This window comes from Passer domesticus, chromosome 5 (genome assembly GCF_036417665.1).
Source record: "Passer domesticus isolate bPasDom1 chromosome 5, bPasDom1.hap1, whole genome shotgun sequence".
Lineage (NCBI taxonomy): Eukaryota > Metazoa > Chordata > Aves > Passeriformes > Passeridae > Passer > Passer domesticus.
This window is the reverse complement of record NC_087478.1, coordinates 31,120,675-31,144,901: the sequence shown is the minus strand read 5'-3', so window position 1 is coordinate 31,144,901 and position 24,227 is coordinate 31,120,675. Positions and strand designations below refer to the sequence as shown.

General features: G+C 43.7%; 1 protein-coding gene across 1 annotated transcript in view; it reads left to right on the top strand.

Moving 5' to 3' along the window:
* Nucleotides 1-2,794: 2,794 nt before the first annotated feature.
* PPM1H (protein phosphatase, Mg2+/Mn2+ dependent 1H) overlaps nt 2,795-24,227 on the top strand; it is a 131,605-nt gene continuing 110,172 nt past the window's right edge. The window contains exon 1 of the mRNA XM_064422545.1: nt 2,795-3,346. Coding sequence (XP_064278615.1) covers nt 3,111-3,346 — 236 coding nt within the window. The 5' untranslated portion in view covers nt 2,795-3,110. The remainder of the gene's footprint in view (nt 3,347-24,227) is intronic.

The following is a 24,227-nucleotide window of genomic DNA, read 5'->3' as shown; positions in this document are numbered from 1 at the left end:
TTGGTCACTGCCACAGTCTCTCCAGGGAACTGGCCATGGCATCAAGCCAGAGGTCAAGGAACATCTGAATAATGTTCTTATCCACTTGTTTTAGATTTAGGTAGTACTGCAAGGAGCAGGGAGTTGGTTGGACTCCATGATCCTTATGGGTCCTTCCCAATTTGAGATATTCTATGGGTCTATATAAAAATAATACCTACAGAGACATTGTGATAGCCCAAAGAATTTTTTTCTGACTATAAATATTTGTCTCCTTTCCTCCTGGTTGTGTGGAATAAGTTGATAGCTGGAGGGCAGGACTCCAACTCAGAGGGATCTCAGCAGCCTGGAGAAATGGGCTAACAGGAACCTGCTGGAGTTCACCAAGAGCATGTGCAAAGTCTGCAGCTGGGATGGGGAAAACCCATGCAGAGGAGTGATGGTCAAGAAGGTATCTGCAGGAAAAAGCCTGAGGATCCTGGCAAGCAATAAAGTGAGTATCAGTCACCAATGTGCCTTTGCACATATTGGGGTGTATTAAGTGATCACACCCCTCGAATGGCACTTGTGAGAGAATTGTGTCCAGTTTGGGGCTCCCCAGCTGACCTACTGGAGTGAGTCCAGCAGTGGGCCACCAAGGTTCTACAAGAAGATGCTGAGATAAATAGATTTGTTCAGCTTTTAGAAAGCAAGGCTAAGGTGAAGAAACTTTAGTTCTGCCTTCAATTACTTAATAAGACAGTACAGAGAGGAAAGAATCTCAGAGGTGTTCTCAAAGGTGAAGGATGATAAGAGGCAACAAACACAAACTGCAACAACAGAAATCCCAAACAGATGGCAGGGAAAAAAAAATTAATGAATGGGTAGTTGAATATTGGAAGTGGTGCCCATAGAGGCTGTGGTATCTCCATCCTTGCAAATCTATCCTTGGAAATATTGAAAACTTGACTGGACAAGTTTCTGGAGAATGTAACATAACATTAAAGTTGGCTGTGCTTTGAAAAGCAGCTGGAGGACATGATCTTCAGAAGTCATCTCCAATCTGTTTTCAGTATGATTAAATTATTGAATTTGCTGAATATGATGCATGGCAAGGTGGCATAATTCAGATGCTTCAAAGAGCTCATATGAATGCATTTCTGGCCCACACACAGCTTCACTCCCCAGCATGGTTACCCATTCAGAGAGAAAAGTAGATTTACTCCAATGTCACATATAAGTTAACATTAAAAAGACCCTCCAACTTGACATCTTTCTTTTGCATTAGTCATGGGATTGCAGAAGGACAGACAGCCAATTTTCAAACATTTGCATAGAGAATTCAGGCTCAAAATTTTATTGGAACTCAATATCCAAACCTTTAAAGGTCTACCTGCCACCAAGAAAAATGTCTGGCTTGGACCAGGTGGATCACAGGCTGGGAGATATAGGGAACTTGCTGAGCCCTGCAATGACTGATTATTACTTCCTTTGAGAAGTGAAGCTTCACTTCTGACTCAAAAGTGAACACGATCCTCTTTCCCAGAGAACTGAAATCAAGGCATCTCTGTACTTTTAAGCATGAAGAGGCCATATCCCTCCTGTTGTACTGCTGTATCCTTACAACATTCTTGTAACAGAGGTAAGCATCCATACATTTCAAACTGCACAGATCCGTTTTGAATGGTGAGCTGCTAAGCGGTCTCCCTATATGTCTCATCTGGGCTTTTCCTTGTCATCTAGCAGAGATAATAACTTAAACTCTAACGTATTACTTCACATTTCTCCCTCGTGTTGTGTGGAATAGTAACTGCAGTATGGGGTTGGAGAACAAACACTGCATTCTCTCTGAGTTTTAGTCAATGATATTTTTCAACGTCTTTGCGTCCAATAGACTGCAAAGTTTAAGTTCCAGTACTTCACTACTCTCAAGGTTTGACGTACCTACCTCCTTCATTTCACAGGTCATTGCCTTTCTTACAGCTTACTTACAGCTCTCAGGAGGGCTGCAGAACCACAGGGCTCAGACAAAGCCTTGCTTCAGAGGACAGACTTCCCATATGCTCCTGCTCCATTCCTACATTTTCTTAAAGCTCGGCACACCCAAATCTGCAACCCCTCCACACATTTGGGTGACCATCACATTGAAGAGACCTCCAATTTTTGTTTAATTTGAAAGACTATGACATAGTGAAAATAACAAAACAAGAAAAGAAGGGTTTAAAACATCTATGACCGAAAATTTGAATATTTTTGGCCCCGTCCTTTCACTTTTGCTCCATCACAGCATCCTAAACGCCTGGCGGTGCGTGGAGCCGGGGTGCCGTCAGCGCTGAGCGGCGGACGGGCATGTCCCCCCCGCCTGCCCGGGCAGCCGGGGGAGCCACGGCAGGCGGGCAGCAGGGCTCGCTTTCGGCGACCGTCCCGGGGTCTTTTTTCTAACAAATGGCTTCCTGGGGAAAATATCCTTGGCATGTTTGAGCAGAAGGCAAGTAAACCCTCCAAGCGGGAGTCCTGTCCCGCAGGATCAGCGGGCTCTGCCGGGGCTGGCTCGGGGCTGGCTCAGCCCGGGGGCAGCAGGGACAGCGCACTGCGGGCGGCGGTCTCCAGTCCCCGGTGGTGGAACGCCGAGCGACTCCGAGAGCACTGCCCCCGGGCAGCTCAGCCCGGAGGCGGCCGCGGGCAGGACGGCGGCTGCGGCCGCATCGCTGCGGGCAGCCGGGGGCGGCCCCGCCGGTCCCAGGCTCCGCCCGCCGCGCACCTGCCGCGGGCCGGCCCCGGCGCGGGTGGGCGGGCGGGGGCGGCGGCCGCCCGTGCCCGGCGTGTGCCAGGAGCCCGCCGGTGCCGCAGGAGGAGCAGGAAGCGCCCGGGCGAATCCAGCCGCGCTATCACATGACTCAGCAGCCGCTGCCGCCGGGCTGAGTTCACCCAGCGCCGCGCCGGGAGGGGGAAACCTGCAATGAGGCCTCGGCCCCGCGGCTGCCCCTGAGCCCGCCGCCCTCTCGCCGGCTCCGCGCGGCCCGGCGCCCCCACTGCGGGAGCGCGGCGGGGGCTGCCGGAGCCGCCTCCGCAGCGCTGCCCGCCGGCGCGCCCCGCTCCCCGCCCTGCGCGGCGGCCCCGGCGCTGCCGCCGCCGCCGCCGGCGGGGGTACTATGCTCACGCGGGTGAAGTCCGCCGTGGCCAATTTCATGGGCGGCATCATGGCTGGCAGCGCGGGCGCCGACCACGGCAGCGGCGCGGATTTGCCCCTCCGCTTCCCCTACGGGAGACCCGAGTTCCTGGGACTGTCCCCGGACGAGGTGGAGTGCTCCGCCGACCACATCGCCCGCCCCATCCTCATCCTCAGCAAGGACACCCGGCGCCTGCCCTGGACCACGGGCTACGCGGAGTGAGTACGCGGCGGCGGGCAGGTGGAGCGCGGCCGAGCGCGCTGCCCGCGCTCCGGGCGCTCCGGCGCCGAGGGCGGCGATGCCGAGGAGCCCCCGGCCGGTGCCGGCGCTGCCGGAGGCGGGGGCAGCGCAGCCCCGGGCCTGCGCGGCGGGGGGACGATGCCGGGGGAGGGGAGCGGCATCCCCGGCGCCGTGTGTCCGGCCCTGGCCGTAGCTCTGTACCTGCGTGGCTCCTTTGTGGGAGCCCGGGGATGCAGACGGTCGGCTGCCCTTGATAGTCCCCGCGGGAGTGCCGGTACCCGGGTCGGCGAAGGATGGCCAGGGGCAGACCGGACTGCCCTACCCGTAGTGACGGCTCCGGGGGCGCAGGGGCCAAGGATGGGATACCCTCCGGGTACTGAACAGCCTTCTCGGTCCTTGACCCTGGAATAAAAAGGGGTTTTGGTAGGAAACCCGGTTTAGTTTGTGCGTGTGTAAATATTTCCCGCTGCTCATGAATGGTGAGATATGTGGGGTTTGGGGGACCTTCCTGTGGACCTGACAGCCCTCGTGCTCGCTGGTGGGCTCTGGTCGCATATCTCCCGAAATGCTTTTCAGTTTGGGGAGACGCTTGAAGACCACAGGCTCCAAACTGAAAGAAAAAAAAAATTTCCATTGGCTAGCCCCTGGGCTCTCCAAATGGTTTGTTGCCCTGACTCACTCATATAATTGTATTTACTTTAGAGGGTGTCTGATCGGGACCTGGTTGTAGCCTTGCCAGTCAGGCGAAAGGCAGTGTTCCTTTGGATGCATCCAGCTGGCAGTGGGAGTAGCTGCAGAAGCAAGGCATGTCCTTGCACTTGATGCCTTTATCGGTAGGCACATTGTTTTCCTTAAGGATTCTGGGTGCAGGATTCAGTATTTGGTTTCTTCCTGTTATTGCTTCTAAGTCTTGAGCATGTCTGGCCATCCATGTTGCTACCAACTCAGGGATTATTAAAGTTACTAAGTTAGCCCTTTCAGACCACAAGTTGTTCTCCATAGTCTCTTCAGACATATATGAATTCCCCAAAAAGCTGTTGCAAAAACTACAGTGAAGGCTTCACATTGTTAATGAGCAATCACTAGCTTTATTTAAAAGGTTGTTACATCATTGGGGATGCTGAAATGGGAGATTTAAAGAGAGATTTTAATGAGAGACTTAAAGAATTTTAAATTGGATTGTTCTCCTCGGATTAATAAAGAATTGAATAGGTTACTGAGCAAATTCCCCATGAACTGTAAGTTTAAATATTTAAAAGTAAGCTCTAATTGTTCTGCCACTATAATAGTTCCTTAAAAAGCCCTTCTTTACCAAAATAACTACATGCTGCTATTTTCAATTTCGGTGAAATTCTGTGTGAAATTTACTTTCAGCAAGTAAATGTAATTGCAAGTGACAAAGTGACAAATGTGACAAGTTGGTGACAAAGGGAGGTTCTCTGGCTCCCAGGTGTGTGCATCCCATGAGCTTCACCTGAGACTGCTGGGCCAGAAAAATGTGGCTGCTGGAAAGTGAAGGTTTCATTGACCCTGTTGATGAAACCTGATGTGAGAGTGTTTGGAGATAAAGTAAATGGCTCTGATGGTCATGAAAGCAGAACATAGCAGGATTGTTTTCATGTACTTGTTGCTCTTCCCTCTTGAGCTTTGAGCAGCTTAGTTAATTGGGAGGTGTAAAAAAGTCACTAGCTTTTTCAGTTCCTGTTGTTATCTATGTGAAAAGAAGTTGCCCTTTTGCTTTGTCTCTAGTAGATTTTTTGTTGTTGTTTTCTTTGTTTATTTCTGTTTTGTTGATTTCGGGTTTTTGTCTCATCCCCTTCCCTTGCAGGCTCTAGTGCTGGTGGAGCAGATCTAAGGGAAAGGTGGTACTTGTTAGAGAGAACTAGGGAATGTGTTACTACCCTCTTCCCAGAATTATGTATATGATGTTCCAAAATTGGGGTTCATTGTAACCCAAAGATCTCAAAATGCTCGCTGTGGAGAAGCTGAGAGGAAAGCAGTGCTACCAAAATTGTCTTGTTTTCCAAAGGCAAAGCATTGAAGAATAAAGAAAAAGAAGAAAATATGGACAAACTCAGATTTTGCCAGATATGAACTTTTTTTTTTTGTGTTACTCATACTGAGCTATTATCAGGCTTTCTGAAAATAATTGTAAGACTTGCTGGGAGGTATGTGTTGAAACTATGTTTTTCTTTTGAAACAGGTTTGACTTACATAAAGAAAAGAAATGGAAAAAGCACCAGGAAGATGAAATTACTATTATACGTATTCTGAAGTTTGTTGGCTTGGGGAAAGCAGGGAATAAAGCACTTTCATGCTATTATTTAGCATTTTGTTGGTGTCTATATTAAGGAAACTATCAGAACAATGTTTTCCTTTTGTTACAATACAAATGAGCACTTACAAGAATGTTAGGAGGAAGTTTGGTGTCCTCACAAGCAGCTTGTGATGTAACACAAAGGTCAGCTATTTAACTCACATTTTGCTAGTTTGCTTTGGTGTGAAGATATGAGACAAGACATGCTATACCTGCAGTGTGCCAAAGTGCAGCTTCCCTGAGCCTTTTCTGTGTTTTCATGTTTTAGCAAATCAGCGAAAGTGTTTTGTGGGTTGGGATGCCTATGGACACAGGGATTTTTACTTCCTCATGCTAATGATAGGTTTGTTGTAGACTTAGAAGGTGGAGATTTGGCGCAGAACGTGTAAGGAGAGTGTGTGCCACCTGTACTGTGTCTGCCCTGATGTTGTGAGCCAGTCCACAGCAGGGTTTGAGTCAGTGGATTTATGTTCCACACCCAGCAGCAGCATCTGTCTCGCTATCTTTAGGAAAAAATTCTGGCTCTGAGAGTAGGTCACCTGGAGGCTGAGTTTCAGGAAAGCATTTGTAGCATTCATGTTCTTTAGTTGTAAAACATGTCAGTTTACAGATGATACTGGAGTTCCTTGATGTCATCATGTTGGAGTTTCATCCAAGCTGGAGAAGGCATTTTGGGGTTAGACCTGGTTTCCATGCCAGACTGAAGCAGTTTGTATCTATAAAATATGCAATTTTTTTAGGTGATTCCTCTTGTTTCTTTGATTCTTGAAGGTTAGTATTTCTTACTAAAAAACATATTGACAAAGTAGCTCACCCTGTTGACTATTTCTTTTCCCTAGAATCTGTGTGGTATGGGCCTGTTCATCAGACTTATTTCCCTGGAACAAGCATTTCTCCTCCACTCCACTTTCTTCCTCCTCTTGTACTGAACATTTTTTGTAATGGGTATTGTTCATTAATGTAATCTATTTTAACTTATTTTTAAAATTACCTACTTAGCTCTGTGATATAATGTAGTGAAATGCAAATTAGCCTTTATTTTTTATTATTAACTTTCCCTCTTTTAATGGAGTGATCATTACGAAAAACATGTAGGCAGGCAAATGGAATCTTCAGAAATGTACCCAGTCCTGTGATAAAATATCATTGCTTCTTGACATTTTAGTGGGAATTCCATAGGGACTCAGCTCCCTTAGTCAGTGAGTAGCCTAAAGTTTGTCTTCTGAAATGACTGTCCTGCTGTCTCTTCCTTGCCCTGAGCAAGGAAGCAAGGAGCCCTGAGACCTTGAATTTCATTTCACCTCTTAGAGGATGGCAAAAAGGCCATGTTTCAAAGAGATATTCTTATGCCACAGACACTTGTCTAATGTTCGTCAAGCTCCATAGAAGCAAAACTAAAATTGTATCCCACATCCAGTACACTTTTTAATTGTCTTTAAAGGTATTGTTTTATTTAGAAATAAACTTTTTATTTTTAAGTAACAATGCCATTAACTTAGTTTTCTGCATGTGGTTAGCTGGTGTGCATCAGGAATGACCCTCGGAGAGGGTAGTCTGTTAACAAACATTCTTTGAAGTCTGCCTTTAATCCAGAGGAGTAAGGAGATTTGCTGCTCTCTGAAAAGTTAAGTGATTTATTTGAATAAGAGAGAGTGGGAGGGATCCTGCCTCACACTTTATTTACTGGTCCCTCCCTCTCTTCTGCGAGCAGCTGCACTCCGGAGGCCACTGGCATCTCCTCTAGAGCTTTCCCTGTCTGAGCCACGAGCTGTTTCTTGGATTGAGCTTCTGCTTGGATTGCCCTGTTACTGGCAGGGAAGTTTCTTCTTTGGTGCCTTCCTGTGCTGTTTTCTGCGTGTTATGCTGCTTCCCTGCAGCACTGCTGATAAGCAGCCCCAGTGTTCAACTCTGAAAGTAACTGGCAAAGTAAAAGCAGGAGTGGACAGTATGGAACATGAAATGACCCAGATGATATTCACTGCATCTAAACTCTATCCAGAGCATTATTTCTCACCTTTTCCTCTCTTGCTTTAGCTTCCTTCCTCTGTGAAGCTAGAGGGTGAACAGGATGGAGCAGAGCCTGCCTCTCCTAGTTGAATTCCCTTGACTACATATGGCACAATAAAATAAATGCTAAATTTGCGAATGACAAAGAACTAGCCTGCTGCTCATGCTGGTGGAGTTGCAGAGAAACTGCAACTGAGTAGCATTTTGTGGTAGAAAAACAAGCTTAGTCATTTTCCATCCATTTTGAATGTATATTTCTACAGTTCAGATTCCAGTACTGTAATTGCTTTTCTATACTGTATGAATCCGGGGGATGGGACCATAGCTGGCTGCTTCTGTGTCACATGTGTTCCTCTCTCTGCTCTTGCCTTTCTGCCATCTCTTTGGAGAACTTCAAAAGGTACTATCAGATACAGTTAAGGGACAGGGGGAAAGATCTGACTGTATGTTGTCTGTGTCCTCATGCAAGAGACAATTTTGCCTGCCTTTTCAATTCACTTTTTGAAAAATTCTAAATGACACTTCAGATACCTTTGCAGTTCTGAGTTATAATAGATTCCCAGGAACTTGACTTTACTGGTATGTGTGTTTCTTGGCTTAAAAAGTCAGTTTATTATCCCTGCAGTGCCTTTTGTTTGATGAGACAAAGTCCAGGCTGTTTTTCCGTAATGTTGCATTTCAGTGATACTGTGGTACCTCTGCTCTGCGGGCCTGCGCTAGAAATTACATTTCCTCAGGGTGTTGGTGGTTACTGACCCATAATGAATGCAGAGTTGTAGGTGAGGTATGATGACTGTGTCCTTCCAGCATTATTACAGTGGCAGGTTGTTAGAGTTCAAAATGAAGAGGGAGAGCAGTTTATGGATTTTCTTTTTTCTTCTCAAAGTACTGGATTTTTTGTAAGGCTGAAAATATTGCATCATGTTTTCTCATGCTATGTTACTTAGTTTGTAGCAAATGAATGTGTGTGAGAATTCACTGGAGGTTTTTGTTAAAATGCTTTCCATCATTTCTCAGTGATCATAAACACTTTGGTGAGTTAAGATAACACAGAAGTATTCTTCCACCTTTCATGTTCTGTCTAGACCACACTATTTATTCAAATGCTAAGCATTTTCATAACATTATTTTAATAATGTTATGAAACAGGTGAAAGCTTAGCACGTCTGTGAGCTGAGACAAGGAAAAACACAGAAAATGCTTGTCCTGAGCTGAATATTTTGATGTTGGAGGATAGCATAGGGCTTGGAACTACTGATTACTTATTCTAATCCCCATTGCTTCTTATTAATGGAAGATAACAGCACCACAGTCCTGCTCCTGTGAATTGGAAGTGATAGACTTTCTAACCCTCACCTAGGAGCATGACTCATACCCCGTATGTAAACACATTTCTTCTGTGTGTTCTGTTTGGTACAAATTTCAGGAGGATAAGACTCATGGGGAAAGGAATACTTTTTTTATCTTGTTCTATTTGGTTGTCAGGTTATGTACACAGAAATAATGAATTACTTTTCTTTTTAAACATTTTTTAAAAATTCTTTGCGATTCTCTTTGTTTAGATGAAAATACTTTCTTTTATTCTTTTTGTAGTTCAGAATATGAGATTGAATAGGATCTGATGAATGAACTAAAAACTCAAGTTCCATACATGTAGCTAGAGACAACTGAACAGTTTTTCTCTGTATGAATTATTCTATGCATATTGTAATGTTAACTTTAATGTGTATTGCCTGGCTCTTATTTAAGCCTTTGTTCATATAAAACTGCCTACAGAAACCTCATGATAATTTTAGGAGCTTCAGAAGTCCCTTTCCTTGTGTAAGACCTTATGCTATAGCATCTAATATTTATGTACTGCCTCTAATCTGCCAAGTGCATTGCAAGTAATGATTTCAGAATAACCTTGGAGAAGAATGTACCTGTGTAAATGTACTAGTTCTTCCAAGTGAAAAAAATGCTGCCATTAGGATAAGTTTTGGCAAGAGATTTGATGTGAATGTGAAGAATGAATCTCAAGTTTTTGGTTCTATGTTTTGATGACACAGTTATTTTTCCTGCTGTTGTGTATTTTTCCTATGTGGCCTCTGATTTCTTAGGACTTACAGGGGTAAAAGGAGGAAAATACAAAGAGCATTAAAAAGGTAAATTGTGCTCAGGTATTTTTAATACTATCTAAGTTGCACAAATGTGATTCCTAATGGGGCAAGTATGAAATTCATCCCTCGAAGCTCTCTCATGTTGCTGGTCCCTCAGAGGGTCTAGACTAGTGTTATCTTGTTTCTGAAAGGTTGCTTGAGTATGGCCCTGGCTTCTGACCCCAGAGCATGACTGTGTCCTCACAGGTAGCCCTCCTTTGGACGCTTCTGCCTTGGCACAGGTGGCAGTCAGCTGCTGGTACCTGCAAACGCTCCAGCTTTGTCCATTTGTCTGTGTTGCAGCTGCATCACTCAGGATAGGTGTAAGTGGGAGTGGCTCGGCACAGTTATCCTCACGGCATAGAGTAACCTGACAGGGCTGTGCCCCTGGGGGTGAACTGCTGTGAGCCTGTAGATGTGATCAAATGAAACATGCTCAGTTTGACCTTGAAAGGAGGCAGTGCTGCAAAGCACAGGTCATTCTCTGATGGGATCTGTGTGCTACTTGAGAAAGAAATATGGTTTGTGGATTTAAGGATGGGTTAAGTCAGCTTTGTGAGCTGAATCCCAAATAAGACTTGGAGTGGGGGAGTGCTGTTAATGAGTGCAGAGAGATAATTTAGGCAGAGCAGACATAGCTGCTTTGCTGTGGCATGAGGCTGGAGTAGGTGCTACATCTGTGATGGAGCAGCATTTGCAAGGAAGATAGAGGCTCCTGAACTACATCTAACCTGGATTTTTAACCACTTCCCCTTGGATTTCTGTTCTGATCGAACTGTAAAAGGCAAGAGGTCCTATTGGACAGCAGCACCTTCGTATTAGCTGTGTCTTTTGCTGTCTCTAATGATTTTTTTTCTTCCTTCCTGTTAAACACAAAGAGAAAGGTGACTTCTAAGAATTGGTTCCCATTTGGCCAGTCACATTTACTTCAGGGTATGTTTGGGGTGTCCAGGTATAATACACATGTTGTCCAGAGTGGTTTCCTGATCAGAGGTCAGGTGGACTAGGTCACAGTTTCAAGTGCTCCGGCGCTAAACAGGGAATGGAGCTGGTGAGAGAGTTCCCAGCTTGTGTCAAGCTGCTCTGCCCCTCAAACCCAACTGACACAGGGTGGAAGCTTTATTGAATGGTAGTTAGAGGGTTCAGCAAGTAAAAGATGGCCAGCAGGTCCATTGAAGCCTTTTGCCTTCTTCACTGCTATCTCCCTCATCCAGCAGCACACTGCCTGTCTGGTAGATGCTGCCAGCTGTACTTGGGATTATAAGTGCCATGGCTGCTAAGTGGTTAATGCTGCATGAGCTGTTCAGTAGGTGAAACTCACAAAATGGCTGCAGGCAGGTGTGATTCCTCCTCCCAGTACTGTATGTAAGGCAAGTGTTTGTCTGAAGAGTTTCACGTTCTCCAGATAAATACTGCACACAGTATTTTGTCGGGGGAAGCAGTGCTAGGGTAAAACCAGCCAAAGGGATGTCTGTGGTTCTTGATCACAGCGTGGTTTAATTGCTGGAGTCTGAGTGGGGGAAGGACAAAAATAACACCACGCTGAGTCAGTCAACGTTAGCAAGTGCAGTAGATAGAGCAGGAGGGTATGTGGTCAATGCATAATTGGGGAATGCCAAAATGTGGACCCTGTACATAACTTAGCAATCACACTGATTTAAGAAAGAAACTCAAGTAAAAACAGGTTTTAGGGGGCTGTGGCCAGCAGGCAACTTTCTGGCATGAAGTAGGGTGGCAAATTGAGAGCTTTGCTCATTGTTTGGGATCTGTGTTCAACACAGTGAGGTTTAAGGGGGAGAGAATCTGCTGAGGGAGTCTTGAGCTGCTTGAGGTAGAGGGGTATGGGCAATGCTGTGTCTGCAGAGAACCTCCAGCTTGACAGGACTGCAGATCTTGTGTGGCCCAAATGAGGACCTAAATGCACCGTCTCCAAGACAAGCAGGAGTTGAATGGGTCTGGTCCCCCAGGATCATGTCAGCATCTCCCTCCTCTCATGCGGGAAATCTGTCTGTCCATTGCTGTCAGCTTGTTTTCAACTCTGTGAGCGATGTCAGACTCTGTAGGCTCTGCACTTCCCCTCTTATGAGAGCAGGTCTGAGGTCCAGGTGGTGACTGTGGCTTAAAGCTGGATAACCATTTATATTATCTTTTTTTCTGCCTCCTTCTTTCTTCTTTCTGAAGTGCTACCCTAAGGTGTAGCTGATCTTGACTGATTGTTTTGATGCTCTTCAGGCTCTTTTGCAGGCAACAACAATGACACTGAAACTGTGATTTTAGACAGCCAACTTTTGCCTGATCTCAGGGAGAAAGGGTGAAAGAGTAGAAAACCATGTGCCATTGTCTTTATGCTTTCCATGGTAGTATTCTGCTACAATAAGGGGACAAATCCACTGAGCTTTGATTGCATCTGATGTCCTCCATACCACTGCTCCAGAAATCCTGCGGCAAAATGTCCTTGGACTGGCATTAGAGGTCAGTGAGATTGTCCCTTTATAAGCATAGCTCTGTTTCCAAGGTCTTTGCAGTTAATTTCTTCTTTTATGTCATCTGCTGGTCCCCTATCTAAGGGCCTTTTGTACTGTCCTGACTGTGTATCTACTCCATTGCATAAAGGTACAGACAAGAGGTGAGTTCTTTCCTTTTCTCTGCTCCCCACTGTGAGCCCTTCTGGATTTCCCTGATTTGTTTCTCTGTCCTTTGTGTCCTGTTATGATAATTTCTGCTTTCCAACTCCCTGCAAGGAGCAAAAAAGATCCATCTCCAGCCAAGTTCTGCAGCAGATCACTTTTTTTCCCTGCCAACATTGATTCATTTAGGCCAAGTATGATTTTTCTATCTTTAGGTATGTGTTAGAGACCTCCTCAGAAACAGATGATGCGTAGTGCATGTTTGTAATGCTGTAAAATACCTGTCAGTCATAACTAACGATCTGGTCCTTGGTGGAGTTCTACATTAGAGGTGGGACTGAGGACACATCTCCAGCTCTTATGACTTGAGCCATGCTCCATTTTGTGCAGATGTCTTGTGAAGAGACAAAATAAGTTATCTTGCTGTTCATCAGAGATCCCTGTATTTTCCACATGTGGCAGGTCACCATGTGAGCTCATGGATTTTGTTAGGTTTTGAAACATTTTGAGTGAAAGGTGGGTTTGGGCAACATTTCCCCACCCCCCTTCTAGCTAAGTGCCATTAACATTTTTTGAAAAATATTATTATTAGTCTTATTTCCTTCTCTTTTGAGGGAAGTTATTTTATTGTTGGTTGTGAACGTTTTTGGTTTTGATTCATTATCTCTGCTGCCTGTGTGGGGAGGAGAGGGCAAGAAGCTGTGAAACTTAATAATGGGCAGCAACCTTTTTCTTTCTGTTTGGGAAGAGCACTCCTTAAATTGATTCAGGCCCAACCTTTGTACATGAGAGCAGGTCCTCTTCAGCAGATTGAGGGTTGCACTGGATGATCACTTTCAAAGACAAGGATCCTGTGTTACTCTCCTGTCTCTGACTTGCTGACCAGGCTCATGAAGCATCTGGCCAGCCCTACTCCTACCCTGGAGTGCAAAGGGTTGCACCTCCCTTGGCTCCAGTGGCTGTGGGGAGGGGCAGGTTAGTAGTGCCTTTTCCTCTGTCCCATTGCATCCTTCCCACTGTTAATTCCATGGCTCCAAGTCTGTGCAAGTGCTTGGCAGGCTGAGTAAGGGTCTTGGGTTTTTAATTTGTTCAGCAGTACATGATGCTTTGCAGAAGCCTGTGCAATAATGCTAGGGTGCTTAAATTGCTGCTTGTGTGTTTTGAAACCTTATTTTGAAGAACGTGCTTTTTCTTCTGAATTTGTATTAGGAATCTTTGTTTCATGAATGAATGCTAAAGTTTGGAATTGAAACTAGATTTATCTGAACTAGTTTTTGTTTTTCTTTACTGACCTTATTTGTAGGCATCCTCGACTCAGAAAAATCAAATCAAATTTCCCAAAAAAATGGGGAAAAAAGAAAACTTCTAATTTCCTAAGTTCAAACTTGCAATGTTTGTCCTTTAGAAATTTTAAAAGTTCTGCATTGTATCTGTAGTGCCATGATGGGGTGGAGTATGACTTTAGATTTTGGTATTTGGAAATGGAAAATAGTAATCATAAAGCTCACTAGCTCAGTGATTATTGCTGCTTATGTCATGACAAAGGTCAAAGTTTAATGTATATTTGGTTTGATGAGTGACTGACATTTTGAAGAATGTAGTTAGAAAATTTTCTCCCCTTCTTCGCTTCCCCTTTGAATGAAAAAAAAAATGTTTTTCAGCTATTTTCATGAGTAATTTGAAGATTAGAACTTAGCCCTACATGCTCTCAACCATAATGCAGGAATTGATAAGGCATTAAAATGTACCCTCATCTCTTTAAACAGACGTACATCAGCATCAGTCTTAGAGGGCAATCCCCTCTCCCTCACCTTGTCACGTCTCTCATCAATCACATCTCCAAACCTGGGCTGTCGGTTCACTTTGCTGTTCTTCTCAATAAACTTTAAGATCAATGTCTCCACAGCCCTTACAAAATCTGGTTGGCAGCTTCCTCAGGCCGTGGCTCCCTCTGGGTACCTCTCAATGTCATCTTAAGGTCTTTCTGTCCCTTTCTGGTAGTGCAAAGCCAGGAATTACAGTCCAGCTAGTTCCTTTAACAACCTCTCCAGAGTAATCCCTGAAAATCCTAGGTCTATGGATGGTAATTCTATTAGCTGTTCAGCAAGCTGAGTCTGGGAGAATGCAGCTGGTGTGTGGGAATGTGGGAAGTTCCCCATCTCTGCCTTTAATCCTGCTTTTAGAGGGGAAAAAAGTTACAGACTAATGTGATTAGCTGTAATTCCATTCTTGCTTGGTTTTAGAGAAGTGTCTGATTCCTGAATCACAAGCTTGTTCTGTGAAGTGCTTTCATAGAGGGGAGAAGGAACTATTTCGGTAACTCAGCTCATCTGTCTTTGAAAAAGCACTGGAATCAAGAGAAGAAGAAACTCTCATAGCCAGCAGTAAGTTTCTAGTTCTTGCTGCACAGCATAATTTAGAAATCTGAAACTAAGAGCGTGTTAATGGAAACAGAGAGCAAAATCCTTTCAGGTGTGTGTGTGTAAACATGGGCATGGAACAACTTAACACACACTGCCCATGGTTCTCTGGGGCTTTGCAGCCCAGAGGTTTCTATTGGGATTGTGTTATCAGCTGATGTGTGACAGCTGCTGCTGGGACTGGCAGCATGGCTGGTTTAACACAAACCAGGGACAGAGCTGCCTCTAATAAAAGCTGCAGCTTCTGCCTGAAGTGAATGGTCTGGAGATCTCTATTCTCTGTTGAGGAGCATCTTTTCAGTGCTAAGGGATGAGAGGATGGACTTCTGTGGGAGTGCCAGTGTGAGCTGTTGGAAATGCTGTTGGGTGCTGGAGAGGGGCAGAGGCAGAAGCCCCCAGGACAAGACTGGAGCACTGTGCCACAGCCTGTGCCAGCGTGGGCACGGACAGCACACTGCTCTGGGACAGTGAGAGGCAAAACACAGCCTGAGCAGATTAGTTGTCCTCAAAAGTTCCATGCTCCCTATGGCCATCGTTTAGGGAGAAGGAAGTGTCGCCCTCACCAGCTCAGCCTGTTTTCTATTTCCATGGGAAACAAGGGAGAAGGAAGAAAGATACCTTGTCTGTTTGTTGGAGAATTCAAAATACGTGTGCCTAGTCTTGGAGTCAAATACTGCCTGAACCCTCTGTAGTGAAGAGCTCTTTTAAGGATGAGGTCAAAGGACTTAACTAATTGGTTTTTTTTGTTCAAGCAGCAAATTTGAGCTTCTTCAGTTTAGAGAAATTGTGTGAATTGAGGCTTCTCCTTGACTTCTGTCAGGTTCCCTCTCCTCTGGTGTCCTTTCTTGCCAATGTACCAGCTGTGACACTTGGCCAGGGAGGTCCTGGTGGCAGCTGCCCCCAGAATCCCAGGGAAGAGAGGGAGTGTGCAGGCACTGCTGGAAGGGTGCCTGGCCAAGCTGTAACACAACTACTTGGTTCTGTTCCTAAAGGATTGCAAGGTGGGAAAAAATTCACTGTAAAGGAGTATTATTCGCTTCTGTCTCCTGCCTTGAGTTGGCTCAAACGTTGATTCTGTTACAATAGTTCAGATGCTTGGGAGAGATGACACTGTAGCAACAAAATGTTGCACTACTAATCCTATAAATCTGTAGGCTCTGTCAGGCCTCTAGTTCAGTTGTGGAAAGCATGTGTATGATCAAAGTAGCATGTGATAGTGGAAGATGGGTTGCCTCTGGAAACTCTACATTTAAAACACAGTAAGACTGTGTTTACCCTGAATTATGGGCGGAGCTAAAGAGGAGTAATGATTAGAAAAAACAAGTAGGGAACACAGAGGAGTTGAAAGAGGGGAACGAAAATGAAGCCGAAAAAGCCAGGACAGCACATTGAAGGCAGGCTAAATATTTTTGTGTTGGGAGAGAGGTTTAACAGGAGTAGCAGTTCCTGTGACAGAAAGTGAAAGGCTGTAAACAGCAGTAAAGATAACACTTCCTGTGTAACTTAGAATATATGGGCAGAATTCATTGCATGGGGACATACCAGAGAAGTTTGTTAAAGATGTAGTTCAGGATCTCCTGTTTCAGGAAACTCCAAGACCCTGGATTTAAAGGTATTTAAAGTTAAAGACAAGTGTCTTGAAAACCTAAAATCTTCCCCCACTCCTCTTTTTTCTTTGAAATAGAGAACTTTTTCATGTTTGCTGCATGGCAGGTGTCTACTGGGTATTAAGGGGATTGCTCTGCCATGGTTGGGTTCATTCCTGAATTAACCTCTTACTTCTCCCGCTCCCACTGGTGCAGCAGAAAGCAGTGCAATTAGCAGGGCACAAACTGAGCTGCTGAGAAAATTTTTCCAGAGTTGTTTATTGTTGTTTGGAATGATAATCCAGAGTGTTGTGGCTTAACTCTGGTCAGCAGTTAAGCACCAGCAGATGTTCAGTCACTCCCCCACAGTGGGACTGGGAAGAAAATCATAACGGTAGATGTGAGAAAACTCATGGGTTAAGATAAAGGCAGTTTAATAGGTAAGGCAAAAGCTGCACATGCAAGCAAAGCAAAACAAAGAATCCATTCACCACTTCCCATGGGCAGGCAGGTGCTCAGCCATCTCCAGGACAGCAGGGCCCTATCACACATAATGGTGACTTGGGAAGACAAATGCCATCACACCAAATGTCCCTCCCTTCCTTCTTCTTACACCCGACTTTTATTGCCAGCATGATGCCATATGGTATGGAACATCCCTCTGATCAGTTGGAGTCAGCTGTCTTGGCTCTGTTCCCTCCCAATTCCTTGTGCACCCCCAAACCATTCACTTGTAGGATGGGGTGAGAAAGCAAAAAGGTTGCTTTGGTGCTGTGTAAGCCTTACTCTGCCATAATAAAAGCATCTCTATATTTCTGACCCTGTTTTCAGCACAGATCCAAAACAGAGCTCCACACAAACTACTATGAAGAAATTTAACTGTATCCCAGCCAAAACCAGTACACAGAGGAAATACCAAAAGGTAGGTGAGGGCCCTTTCATGGAGACTGCAATAGAAAACAAAAGTGGCAGCACAAACTACCAAAAACTGGTATATACTTTCTCTGCATGGGGAGAACTTCCTTTAAAAAAAATCTCTTTTAATGGTGGGGTAGTATTTTCAGTTTAGGGGTGTATATTTAAATATTGGAGAAGGCAATTTTTTTTTTTTTGTTTAAAGGTGGATGTGCTTATTTGATAGTATTCCAGAGTAAAAACTTTTCCCCAGAAAAGAAATTGAGAGAGGCTACCTTACCAAGAAGAAAAATAATTACTGCTGGCTACTGGTATAATGTAACATCTTACTCTTTGTCTTTCAGTTCTTGTGTAATATTTTAGCTCATATTTTGGGGAAAAAAAGGCAGAAGAAGTATATCCAGATACCTTTTCCCCCCCTCTTCTGTGGAGAATCACAGCTGCTCAGAAGCACTGCAGACCTGTGGGGCTCTATGCTGCTTTCCCCAGTGTTGCAAGATTACTGTTTGAAAAAGACTTCACAAAAGTCAAGTGAACATCCTACTAACAACAGTAAACAAGCCAGCATTGTTACAGGCAGGTTAGAAGGCACCAAAGATCTGTGACTAGTGAATGGATTAGTCATAAATAATCATTGAACAAATAGCTCAGTCTGGGGGAGTGGCAAGGTGGTGTTCACTTTGAAAATAAGAATGGAATCTGAAAACTCTTTCCCTGGTGAGATCTTTAACAAGACCTGGAGGAGCTAAAGTATTGACAAGGAAGTAGTTATACTCTCAAGGAATTAGAATGGGTGGGATGTGTTTTCTGTGCAGAGGAAGGCACTTGCAGTAGAAAAGCACTTGGTGCTTGCAGTAGTGTGTTACAGTGCAGTGAGGGACCAAAGCCACACATGGAGCTATGGCAGCATTTTTTCAGAGAGCTTATCTTAACCAAAGTTAAAAGCATGTTTGGAATCTGTGGAAAGAGATGAGATTTTCCAGATATAAGGCACAAAATAAACTTGTTTGGGAATGCTCCTGCTAGAACTTCTTCATGAGCAGTTATTCTCCTGTGTCAGAAAGAGGGAGGAATGCATTATGCATATCTGCAGATCAGCGCTTGTCCAGCATTCATCAGCAAAGTAAACCTGGTCCACTGTGCAAATTTAGCTAAGTAAAATGTACATCTGTGGGGCTATGGGAGGAAGTGTGATTGGAGGCTTAAAAATGAAAGTTAAAGAGCTCCAACTTGTTTTAGGAAACACCATGAAATCTGAACAATAACTTGAAGTTTTAGAAATAATATACTTCCTGGTAGCTGTGTAACCTGTGTGTACCCTTGATCAACTTTGGATGGGTTGTAGGAAAGGTCCTCCCTGTTGTCTGTGTGTGTTCACCTTATGCTTTGCTGCCCAGAGATGCAGAGCTATAAAAGCTTTCATTTTGCAACAGTGGTGTTACTTTTTGGGGACAAGGAAGCCAGTGGCAGCATAACTATGGAGCGGGGGCTAGGTCTTCTGTGGTGGTCTGCAGCTGATGAGAAGGATTTGCTATAGAAAGCTTTTACTTGTCACAGTCTCTCCATCTGCTGTGTAAGATGTCTTCAGATCTTCTGAAGAAGGAGGTGAAGGGTGATGTGACTCCAAAGCTGACTCCTACCCCTCTTGTCCTCCATATTTCATGGCTGCAGTTTCTATTACAAAAGAGTGAAATATGTCCATGGAATAGCAGAGTAGTCTGACAGTGTAGCTAAAAAAAAAATGTTTCCCCTCAACTAGCTGTGAATAGGAATTTGGTCTAGAAATCTGAACATAAGAATTTGACAACTTATTGAAGTCTAGGACCATTACTAGTGTTGCCTTGTTGCAGATAGTGGCTTCCTGTGTGAGCAGCTGCCTTAGCTGGTGTTAGCAGCTGAGGAATGTGCACCCCAGCTGAGAGTATAGATTTCATCTGTATGTGTTGGTAATGACCTATTAGATGATGTTTTGAAAAAAGGCATTTTAGACAGGTTTTTTAAGAAAACAAACCCATGACCTTTGTCTGAAACAAAGCCTCTCCATAAGTGTGCCCAGCAGGTTGCCGTACTGTGGGTAGTTGTGTTTGTGAAAGCATATTGTTTTCTTTTGCTTATTACTTTCCTTTGGCCCTTCCCATGAAATTGCTCCCGTGAAGTCTCATGCTGTTCGTTTGTAACAGTTGAATAAAATGGAAAACTTCTAATTATAGCTAAGAGTGCTGCCACTTGACTTGAGTACTATATGAGATAAAAAAAGCCATGTTGCTCTATTTTTCGGCTGGTCTAATCTTGCAGTGTGACAGATATGTTTTGTGAATGATGTTGATCATTTTTCCTTTGAATTAGTTGTGTGGCAAATCAACATGAAACAGAACAGTTCTGTCTGAAGAGAGACAATATTATTTCCTCAGCCAGCTTGTTGTCTGTGATGTCCAGTGTGGCTGTGCTGTCCATTTGTCCTGTGGAGTGTTAGGGGACAAGGAAATTGTCGTCATGCATTGATTTCTTAAATCTTGTCAAACTACTGAGGTTTGGCCACAGACCAAGAAATCCTTATCCCCAAAAACTAGCAGGCATCTGAAACAGCAACGTGTTATATGCAACCCATGTGTTGCACTTACCTTAAATGCACGTTCTTTTTCTGCCCTTATTTCTTGAAGCCCTCAAATAAACATCAGTCTCACCAAAATCTTGGTAAGCAACAAACTCCCAATGCATTAAAACAAAACCAAAACCAACAAAAGAAAAACAACACCACAACCCACCCACACAACAACAACCACCCAACAAAACAAAACAAAAAAATCTGAAACTGAGCTGTGCCAGAATAGATTCAGAGAATCATGGAATGGTTTGTGTTGGAAGAGACCTTAAAGATCATCCAGTGCCAACCCCCTGCCTTGGGCGGAAACAGCGCTGTTTCTAATAATGCTTTGGAGGGCAGAGCTGTAGGAATTTTGAAATTTACATGTGCTTTGAATACAGTAGGCTCTGTCCAGAGCAATAGGGATTGTGTGGGTGACTCTACACCCAGAAACTTTGCTCCAGACAGTTGGTGAAGGTTTGGAACATCTTTCATATATTCCCATCATCTTCCTGGCCATGATTTTTCTGAGATATTTTTTTAAAAATCCCCCAAAAATCCAGAACCAAATGAAGAAAAAAATGGACCTGAAAAAATGGACCTTTTAAAAAATGGACCTGAGAAATCAAACTTAGAGTAACTCTTCTGGATATGCATAATGGCAAAAGCTAGAGATACAGATATACATAATGGTAGGTATATCCCTAGATATGTAGAATGGCCTTGTGGCCTGACTTGTACTCTGCTCTCCTTCTTTGTCCCCCTTTATTCTTAGTATGCCCTTTCTTGCATCACCTCACCAACTAGTGTTCTTCTTGTCTGATGTGGTACCCTGTGTTCTACCAGCAGTTTGGTTTTTTATGGTTTATCTGCTTATAGTTAGAAGTTTTCTGCATTTGTTCATTTCTGAAGAAGTTTCTGCATACTTTGGGGAAAGCATCATGCAAAGTTAGAGCTGTGTCAGCTATTGTCATAAAAGTTGCTGTTGCTCTCTGATGACCTGATCTCCCTAATATTATTTTGATAGTGAGCTATTTTAATCTCCAGTCAAGAACAAAATCACTCCCAAATTTGATTGTTAAAAGAAACACATGCCACAGACCTACAGTAAGTCTCTTGGAAAAAAGCCAGTAAGATTAAATGCTGTCTGTGAACTCCCAGATGGTGAAACTAGCAAAAAATTTCACTTAAAGGTTGTGTGAAACCCTCTTAGTCACTGAGAAATAGTTATAATATGTAGGATGCCTGAGAAATATTAAAACAATTATTTGCATAACACTGACTTCCATCATCAAATATAGTTGTCACATCTTCACGTTTTAATAATCCTCACTTTTCTGCGCCTTCTAGATCCTGTTAAAACCATCAGGCTTTCCTAATTTCTGAATATGGTGGTATTTGTTGAGAGTCAAATACTAATGTGGCTTTTATAGGTTTTGCTACAAAAAGAAAATGGCTATTTTCCTCTCTTATTTCAATTTCACAGTCTGTTTCCAACCATTGCTACTGTGCCTTCTGTTTTAATCGGGACCTGGCAGAGGGATGGGAAGTGTAGGAGGACAGGCAATTGATATTTAATCCTTCATATGATTTCTAATTTATACTAGGGCTGATTATACATGCATCTAGAGCAAATAGGCGCACATGCATATGCTAAATAGAGATACATTATGATTTTCTTGCTACAAACAGTGTATCATCTTCCACAGCCTCCATGGTTTGGGCCTGGTAAAATTCCTTATTATGTATTTTCACTGCTTCACTGTTCTTGCAGATGGGAAAACCTTGATAAAGATTCAGCGCTTAGAAGTCTTGTTTCTTAGGAGATTTCGTCAAACTGTCACTTCTTAGATAAAAATTGGACCTTTTTTATACTGAGTAATTAAAAATGCTGCATAAACTACAGAATTCCCTTGAGTGGTTGTGATAATTGAGTGGTTGTGATAATTGAGTGGTTGAGTGATTATTTTATATGAAGGTTGCAATATATCCAATGCTTTGTTTAAAAACTAAGTATAAACCCTTGCAGTCTTGTGAAGGCAATAGCATTGCTGCTGCTTTGTTACAGGGCTGAATTTGGCCCTTTTATCCCTTTGGTCCACACAGGCAAGGTATCTGTTTTTCAGAATTGCCCATTATTCCAGGACTGAAAGCTTGGACAAGTCTGATAGCTGCCCCCTGAGGGTACTTTGCAGGCTCCCTGACACCCTGGCCGCATTTGTCAGCAGTGAGGAGTGCTGTGGGGAGAGTTGCATGCAGTTCTTTTGTTTGGGGTAAAGATTCCTTGTTTTTCTGTTTGGTATATTTAAAAAAAGGTAAAAAGAAATCTGTCTATCTTCACATCATAGTTTGTATCTGTAATGACTATGAGTTATTTCTGTATTATTGAGCGTTTCCTGCTCTGGTAATTACTGGTGTGTAGCATGCTGCCAAATGGTTTTATAAATCTGCAGAGACTGCAGCTAGCACGGGAAGTCTATTAAAATAACACAGACTTTTGATTTACAGGATTTCTCTCCAATTTTGCAATTTCCGTGCTGCAGAGCACAGACACAGTGCTTCCAACTTTATACTGCATTTTGAAGTCACCTTGACAAAATTTTAGGTGGCTGTCACACTTAGGATGAGAAAGGAAAACTACAGGGACACACCCAGTGGGAGTAGACACAGGACAAGGCAAGTCACTTCCAGTGGAGACTTTTCCACTCTCTCAAAGCTTGAGGTTAACAAGCTGGTGCGCTTTGAAAGAGGAGAGAGCAGGAAAGGAGACAATGCAGAAGATTTCAGAGATTTATCACTCCTTGGCATAAGTGGGCAGAGCTGAAGGCTTTGGGGTTCTGATAGATTGAGCCTTGTTTTTAAGCTGAGATGTTGATGAAAAGACCCGTTGTGCTTTACAGGCAACCTGGCCATATCTCTCTGATGTCTCTCTAACATGCCCCAGAACTGCAGGGTGAATAGGTTTTACCTCTGCATATCACATTGCATGGGCAGTGGTAAATGTTTTTGTGTCAGTATCCTTTAAAGAATGTTAGAAGAGCTGCAGGGTGAAGAAGGGGCCTGTGGAAGTTATTCCAAAGACTAAGAAAGTGTCTTAGAGCAGGAGACTTGGATGTAACCTATCTGGTTTAAAAAAAAAAAAAAAAAAAAAAAAGGTTGAGAAATGAACTTACTAGATTTATGAAAATATGCATGGAAAAAAGGAACTCTTTTCTCTAGGAAAGAAAAATAGAAAAAGAGCTGAGGCCTGAAAAGTAAAACTATTAATTCAAATGAAAAATGAAGCTCAAATCTTCTGTGAGATGGTGGGTAATTCAATGCTCCATCAGGGAAATGAATGTAGCTCCTATCTTGTCTTCCAGACTTACATGTGAACACACCAGAGACACCAAGATACTTGTAGATACACAAATGTCTGATGTTGATACTGAGATATTTCAATCACACATAAGGATCTCTGGTACATCAGTGGTCTGACTAGATAATTAACTTCTCTGGCTTCAGAACTCACAAGTATACTTTATAGAACACTTGTACTTTCATAGCAGTTGGGTACATTGGTTATAGCACTTGGCTGCAGCTTTTCACATATTACTGCTTGGTGGTGCTTATACCACTCTAATCGGAGATTGTGACAGCCTTGTTAGTATCTGTGGAGATGCTCTGCACTTTCATCCATTTAGAAAACATTCTCTTGGCTGGGGTTGTAATTAAGCAGGTAGCCAATTAGCTGAGCAGTGGCTGAACTCCCTGATGCCGTGTGTGTGCCTACAAAATGGTGTGCTGGGTGGAGCTGGTACCTGGTGACAGAGCTGGTACCTGACAGCCCGCATGGTGGGACAGCCCCAGGGAAGCAGCTGGGGAGTGATGTGGTGACAGTGACTTTGGAGAGTTGCCCTTTGCAAAGGGACAGCCTTCTCACTTCAGAGGAGCAGCAACCCATGGTGTCAAACTAACAAGGCTGAAATTTAAAAGTGGATCTTGAAGGTCACTTCTCACAGTTGCTCTGTAAAATACCCAAAAAGGATTCTGTGAAAGCCTTTCATTAGGGGGTGACTGTACTTGCAGCATTTGTATTTCTGCTGGGTTATTTACTATATCATCATATTCACCCTAGTGCTGCTTTGACTGCTAGAAGATTACTTACTTTTATTTTGATTAATTCTGATTAATTAAAGGGGGGAGCATTTGCGTCACTACATTTCCTTTTCCCTTTGATTTAATTTTATTCAGCCCCCAAGGAGTTATAAGATATCTATGAGCTT